The sequence below is a fragment of the Engraulis encrasicolus genome, chromosome 6 (assembly GCF_034702125.1).
Source record: "Engraulis encrasicolus isolate BLACKSEA-1 chromosome 6, IST_EnEncr_1.0, whole genome shotgun sequence".
Taxonomy (NCBI): Eukaryota; Metazoa; Chordata; class Actinopteri; order Clupeiformes; family Engraulidae; genus Engraulis; species Engraulis encrasicolus.
In genome coordinates this window covers 56,090,082-56,097,581 of record NC_085862.1, presented here as the reverse complement: position 1 = coordinate 56,097,581, position 7,500 = coordinate 56,090,082, and the positions used below count along the sequence as shown (strand labels likewise).

The following is a 7,500-nucleotide window of genomic DNA, read 5'->3' as shown; positions in this document are numbered from 1 at the left end:
ACACACACACACACACACACACACACACACACACACACACACACACACACACACAGAGTGATAGGGTTTTCTGATAAAAGTGCATACCAGGTTGGCGGTGTTGATTGTGCTATGAGTAGTAACGTGTATCTGGTTGGCAATGTGTTGTGATATGGTATGAATAGTGAGTACCTGTCCTGTGTGAAGGCTTGGGTACAGGGAGGGTAGATGTGTTCTGGTTAAACAACAGAGCGTACATGGGGTATGTATTGCGGGGAGGTGTTCTGTATCCCAGTGATTCTTAACTGTGGGGCCGCGGCCCAAAGTTGGGTCGCCCTCACAACCTTGAGTGCCACGGAAAACGCTAGTTTTACACTAGTGGGCCGTGAGGGCCATGGAACTGCATGCATTGTCAACTAAATACACTGGAGACAGCGTGGGTCTTTCCCCTCAGTGCAGTTCTGCTTAATATGACCACACACCGCTGTTTTGTTTATTAGTGGGAGAAACATCAAGAACAAGATGGCAATACACTTCGCAGTAGCCTACAAGAATGGAGAGAGAGTGTTCTGTAGCCTAGCGAGCTAAACCCCTACAGAGAAAAGCTGACAATTCAATTCCGCTAGGGGCGTCTAGATTTCTAGGGTAAGTGTTCAGGTGCCTGGTTTTAGGGGGATGTGGTCTGTATCCCATATAGAGGCTGAGTCTCAAATGGTGCACTTGTGCACTTTAGTGTTCAGGTTTCAGTGCGCATGCCGTATTAGTTATGCACTGAAACATAGTGCCCAAAGTGCACAAGTGCACCATTTGAGATTCAGCCAGAGTGTATAGTGCATACCTGGTTGGCGGTGTCCCGTATGGGGGGGCAGCACTTGAACTGCGTGGCGCCGGTGGGGATGTGTTCTGAGGCCAGGCTGAGGTAGTGGTGGGTGGTCTCCACCGTCAGGGGGGCTCCTGCCTGCCTGGCCGCCCGGATCAGCTGCAACGGCTCAGCAGAGGACAGGTGCACGATGTGGCAGCGCACTCTACAGGTGGGGAGGAGAGATGATATTAGGTACACACAAGCAAAAGAATTAGAGAATTTAAAGGGACACTGTGTGAGATTTTTAGTTGTTTATTTCCAGAAGTCATGCTGCCCATTCACTAATGTTGTTGTTTATAACTTAGTAAACTTTCATGTAAAGATCAAATTTGGCACTAGGGAGCCTAGTTTCAATGAGCAACTACCCGTAGTTGCAGTACCTTTTTTGACCATTTCCTGCACAGTGTCCCTTTAAGTCAATAAGTGGAAGGCACCAGGCAATAATGACTGATAGTGTGCAACAGTGCAGACAACAAAAAACAATAAAATAATGAATTCTATCAGGTATAATCAATTATTGTGAGTGTTGATGAGTGTTGAACCCACTGGTACTGCAGGCAGAGCTGTGTGACCATGCGGATGGCTTCAGTCTCCATGATGTCTGGCCTGGAGCTCAGGAACGTGGAGTACTCACACGGGTCTGAAGGGGTTAAAAGGGCCTTTTACACCTGCACCACTCAATGATACTGTAGACCTCCTTGGCACCACTTCCATGATTTCATGAAATCCCTCTGCTGCATTTGTTAACACAAACAGATTTCATATGTATTATGTATAGTTTTACTAACTACATACTATCTTAAAGAGATTGCGTTTTAATAACATACCTTTACATACAGCTACTGAGTGTGTGTGTGCGTGCGTGCGTGCGTGCGATTACCTCCAGTCTCCCCTAGTGGCTGCTCGATCTCCCTCTCAGCATGGAACTAGAGAATAAACACACATAACCTACGTGTTAATTTGCACCATCAATTGCACTCGATTTGAATGTACTGTACCAGAGATACTGTTGTTAGATCGTCTCTGACTGTACACGGAGAGTAATTGGGGAAAAAATCCACACATTTTCTTTGGCCGAAATCTTTCAGTGGCGAAGGCAGACTGCAGCGACTACGCAATGTATTTGGCAAGTTTGCTGGCCGTGGTGCTGAAGTGCTGCCAAGCCTGAGAAATGTGAAAGCGGTAAATACTGTCGAGGTTCTGCCTGAGGACAAGTGAGGGGAGAATAAATGCTGTGTTAATTACGGAGCGTGCCGGATTTCGTTGCGCTGAAATTCCGGCGAATGTGTGTGTGTGTGTTTGTTGTGTGTGTGTGTGTGTGTGTGTGTGTGTGTGTGTGTGTGTGTGTGTGTGTGTGTGTGAGTGTGTGAGTGTGTGTTTGTGTGCGTGCGTGCGTGCGTGCGTGCGTTACCAGAAGTACGCTGTCTGTTCCCTGTAGTTGTTTCATGGCTGTGTGCAGGTCGTCGTAAGTTACGTGGGGAAACTCATCAACTCCACTGTGGATCAGGAAACACTTGAAGCCTGCAACACCAGCCTGCACCATAGGCCTCAACTCCATCTAGAGTACACACACACACACACACACACACACACACACACACACAGAGAGAGAGAGAGAGAGAGAGAGAGAGAGAGAGAGAGAGAGAGAGAGAGAGAGAGAGAGAGAGAGAGAGAGAGAGAGAGAGAGAGAGAGAGAGAGAGAGAGAGAGAGAGAGAGAAACATATGAATGGATTTAATCATCTCGGCCTGCTTGGTCATTATTTACAGTAATCCAAAGTAATGTCATAAAGCACTCGAGCACTCAACACACACTTGCACGCACATGCGCACGCACACACACACACACACACACACGCACACACACACACACACACACACACACACACACACACACACACACACACAGAGAGAGAGAGAGAGAGAGAGAGAGAGAGAGAGAGAGAGAGAGAGAGAGAGAGAGAGAGAGAGAGAGAGAAACATATGAATGGATTTAATCATCTCGGCCTGCTTGGTCATTATTTACAGTAATCCAAAGTAATGTCATAAAGCACTCGAGCACTCAACACACACTTGCACGCACACACACACGCGCACGCACACACACACACACACACACGCACACACACACACACACACACACACACACACACACACACACACACACACACACACACACACACACACACACACACACACACACACACACACACACACACACACACCCTCTCCGAACCACACACACACAACCAGACTCACGTGGTTGCCGGGAATAACCCCTCCCCAGAAGGCGGTGTCTATGTAGCACTGCCCTCCCGCTGCCCTTAGCTTTTCCTGCAGGTTGCCCACGGTGGTGGTGGGGGGGATGCTGTTACTATGGCGACACAACACACAGAGGACGGGGAGTCAGTCAGCCAGCTTAGCGACTCCTATGCTACTTCAGGAAAGTCACTGTATCCTCTCAACATCTGACTTTGCCTGCTTGCAATCTCCGAAGGCTGGACTACAGGACACTGGAAGGGATTCCTTTTTTGCCTCCACACACAAGTTAACTATATCATAGACTATTGGTTCTTAACCTGGGGTGCGGGCACCCCCTGGGGGTGCGCCAGAGATTTCAGGAGGTGCGCAGAATTTTGTATGTGTTGAGGTTGTGACCAAAAATTTTCCAAACATTATAATTAGGCCAAATCAAGACCAAATTTAAACATGTTCTCGTCCCCATGTAAATCCATTAATGCCTTAAGTAAGAATCATTGTAATTTATCACTTAAATGATTTTTTTGGTGCGTATACACATGTAGACATTTGGGATGGGGGTGCGCGGCTTGTCTTGGGAACAGCTAAGGGTGTGCGTTCAGAAAAAAAGGTTAAGAACCACTGTCATAGACTATTGGACTGCCAAGACCGGTCCACCAGGCATTGAGAGCGGCAATGAAGCCTTTGACAAAAAAAAAATTGTCATCTAATACGAGCTATTTTTACCATAACAGCCAAAATGCTTTAATAATATTTGAGATTAATATTAATATTTTAAATAATAATTTGATTTAATTATTAATATTTTGATTCAAAGAGGCTTGCTGTAGCGGTAAGGGGACGGTCAGGCCACAAGCCACCGTGCAAATGTCCTGTATGCCATATGGCCAGTCCAGCCATGCCTATGCAGTACATCTCACTCCTGTACAATCATCTCACTCCTCAGTGAGGATTAATGGGTGAGGAAGTGGTGTGTGTGTGGTGTGTGTGTGTACTCACAGTGGCATGTCCACTATTGTGGTGATCCCCCCAGCAGCTGCGGCCCTAGTAGCGGTCCAGTAGCCCTCCCAGCTGGTTCGGCCCGGCTCGTTCACATGCACATGGCAGTCCACCACACCCGGCATCACCACACGGTCACCCACATCCAGAACCTGACAATAATAATAATAACAATAATAATAATAATAATAATAATAATGATAGCAACAATAATAGTCATAATAACACACGTGCACACCAGGGCTCGACACTGGCACCTGCCAACCGGCCGAATGCTGGTAAAACTTTGCTGTGGCTGGTAACAATTTCAGTGTCACTAGCCAATTTGGCATGTATAGCTATGGTATGACATATCAGAATAGTGTATATTCTGCACTTCGCCCCTTGTATATCAATTGTTTGTATTCAAGTTCAGGAAAAAGCTCAGTTACTCAGTTTCTATTTGTTTGTTTTATTTCCATGTAGAAACCCATGCACTCATCTTCTTGCTTTAAGCGCCTCATCTCCCGAGGATAGATGTACAGCGTCATGATGAAAAAAAAAAATCTAATTTGTGGCTAGTAGAATAGCTGGATGGCTAGTGACTCTGGAAAACCACTAGCCACAGTGGCCGGCAAGCAAAAAAGTTAATATCAAGCCCTGGTGCACACACACGCACGCACGCACGCACTCACTCACGCACGCACGCACACACACACACACACACATTTACACATCACCATCGTCAACAACAACAAAAAAACTGATTAAGACTGACACACAAAGAATGTCACACGTCTCCAACCAGTTATGTAATCTCGTATAAATAATCTCCCAGTCCACACCTCTCACATAATAAATTTTAAAAATGCACTTCCTCCTCCATCCACCAGAGGGCATAAGTGGTGCACACGCTCCTACAGCGGCAGCAGCAGTTGTCTAAAGTCTCACCTCAGAGGAAGACAGGGCTCCCTGCTCCTGCTCCTGCTGCTGCTCCACGCCAGGCAGGATCTTCTCGATCTTGCCGTCCTTAATGAGCACCACGGCGGGCCGAATCTCCTCTCCACACAGAACCCTCCTGCTCTTCACCGCACGAACGCTCGCACCTGCCTCCATCTGTCCAGCTCACTGTTCACTTTTTCTTTTTGTTTTTTGCTTTCTTTTCTTTCTTTCCCCCTGTGGGATTTGTGTTAAGCTCACAGCAGCTGCAGAGTCGACGGCTCAAGAGTCCACTGGAGCACTTCTGGCTCCACAGATCTCTGCTCTGTCAGTGTGTGTCACGCAACTGTCCATGTGTGTGTGTGTGTGTGTGTGTGTGTGTGTGTGTGTGTGTGTGTGTGTGTGTGTGTGTGTGTGTGTGTGTGTGTGTGTGTGTGTGTGTGTGTGTGTGTGTGTTTGCGTGCGTGCACATGTACATGTGTGTGTGTGTGTGTGCGCGCGCGTACGTGCACGTGTGTGTGTGTGTGTGAGAGACAGTGTAATTGTGTATTTGGGATAAGGGTTTGTTGACTTACCCTCTGCTCCACGACCACACAAACACACTGTGATCATGTGCAACCAATAGAGCTATTGGAGCACCAGCCAATAAGAATGCGAGAGCCTGTGTCGTCACAAGGTCAAAAGTCCTGCCTGCCTACCATACAGCAAGTTGTCATAGTACAGCATAGTAAACCTGCTTGACAGGTTTAGTTCAGTATGTGATCAAAAGACAACAGCAACATAAAGCAGAACAGGGGAAATAGCAGTCTACTCACTTTCATTCAGTGAAGGAAGAAGACTTTTGGCTCCATCCTTCCTCAGGTGCATATTAGGAGTGCATCTTAATATGGGACCTTGCCTCCTCCACTTGCCTCCTCCACTTGCTTCTCGTCATGATGACATCACTGACAACAGCATTATATTTCAATGTCTTGCAAAAGCTCAATTGTAGAGTCTTTTTCTCGTTTGCAATTGTTATGGTGAATGAAAAACAGTCCCTCAAAAGTTGTTGTGGCTAGGCTGACAGCTGGGAAACTTTATCGTTTTCTCCACGGAGGAGGGTCCAGGAGGCGGGACGAGGAGACAAGCACAAGTGGAGGAGGCAGGGGCACATATTGGGATGCACCCTAGGTATTATTCATTCACACTGTAAAAGGCCAAGGTTGAACAGTAGAGCAGACACAGAGCATGGAGGATATACTGTATGTATAGGATGGATGAGCATGATAACAGCATCCGCCTGAATAGAGATGAGTAACACCTGCATACCTCTGTGCTATATTGTGCTGTATGACTGTAACTGAATAACTACAATATGTCACAGAAGTGACCACCCCTCACAATTCTGGAGATTTGTAGCCCATATCATTTTGACACAATAAACAGTGGCCAGCGTACAGCTCATATAGTCACTTCAATTTATTGTTTACTCATAATAATTTGAAATAAAGCCATTATAGTCTCAAAATGCACCTTTCAAAAGTGATTGCACCCTGTGTTAAAATCCCATACAGCAGTGGTTCTCAACTAAAACAGTTGGGACCCACCATTTTCCACTCTCATTCTGTCGCGACTCAATTTTTTTAGCGTTCAATGTCAAAGTCAATTCAATGCAATTCTCAAAACGTAACCAAGACTCGGATGACTGGTTGCACGCTATCTATCTCGCATAAACAACAGATGACACAGAGTTCACTAGCCTATCAAAATAAAAGTTGTAAATTGTTGCAGGAAAAGTTGGATTTTTTTTTTTAGAATGACGTTTTTTTTACACCAAGGCCCCTCCGCGACCCACTTTTGGGTTGCGACCCACCAGTTGAGAAACACTGCCATAGAGGGTCGTGCTTCCATTCAGCTTTCCAATGTTGATAGCATTCATGCAGCCCCACACCATGCTTTATTTCATGGATGGAACACTTGTCTTTGTACAAATCACTTTTTAGAACGCATGCTTGACATCATTTAAAACAAATTTGTTTCTCTTGGTGTCATCAGACCACACAACATGGTTCTAGCGATCCATATCCTTACTCCGTTTGCCTGACGAGACCAAGATAAACAAATTTGCTTTAGATGGTGTCAAGCATCCGTGTGTTATGGTGTGAGATGGTGGGTGGCGTGTGTGTGTGTGTGTGTGTGTGTGTGTGTGTGTGTGTGTGTGTGTGTGTGTGTGTGTGTGTGTGTGTGTGTGTGTGTGTCGTGTCCCTTTAAGAGCACTCCTCAGACAGCAGCTCTCAGCAATAACTCCAGATATGAATTATTCAGAACAGCGCTTCACTAAACTCAGACAGAGGGAGGGAGGGAGAGAAAGAGAGAGAGAGAGAGAGAGAGAGAGAGAGAGAGAGAGAGAGAGAGAGAGAGAGAGAGAGAGGAGAGAGAGAGAGAGAGAGAGAGAGAGAGAGAGAGAGAGAGAACATGGAGAACAGGGATAATGGCAGGAAGAGAG

General features: G+C 46.3%; 1 protein-coding gene across 1 annotated transcript in view; it reads right to left on the bottom strand.

Moving 5' to 3' along the window:
• zgc:103559 (Allantoinase, mitochondrial) overlaps positions 1-5,372 on the bottom strand; it is a 7,737-nt gene extending 2,365 nt beyond the window's left edge. Inside the window, exons 1-7 of the mRNA XM_063202004.1 lie at positions 5,028-5,372; positions 4,098-4,249; positions 3,099-3,213; positions 2,253-2,399; positions 1,722-1,767; positions 1,388-1,481; positions 818-1,004 (exon numbers count right to left, since the gene is read on the bottom strand). Coding sequence (XP_063058074.1) covers positions 818-1,004; positions 1,388-1,481; positions 1,722-1,767; positions 2,253-2,399; positions 3,099-3,213; positions 4,098-4,249; positions 5,028-5,192 — 906 coding nt within the window. The 5' untranslated portion in view covers positions 5,193-5,372. The remainder of the gene's footprint in view (positions 1-817; positions 1,005-1,387; positions 1,482-1,721; positions 1,768-2,252; positions 2,400-3,098; positions 3,214-4,097; positions 4,250-5,027) is intronic.
• Between the last annotated feature and the right edge of the window lie 2,128 nt (positions 5,373-7,500).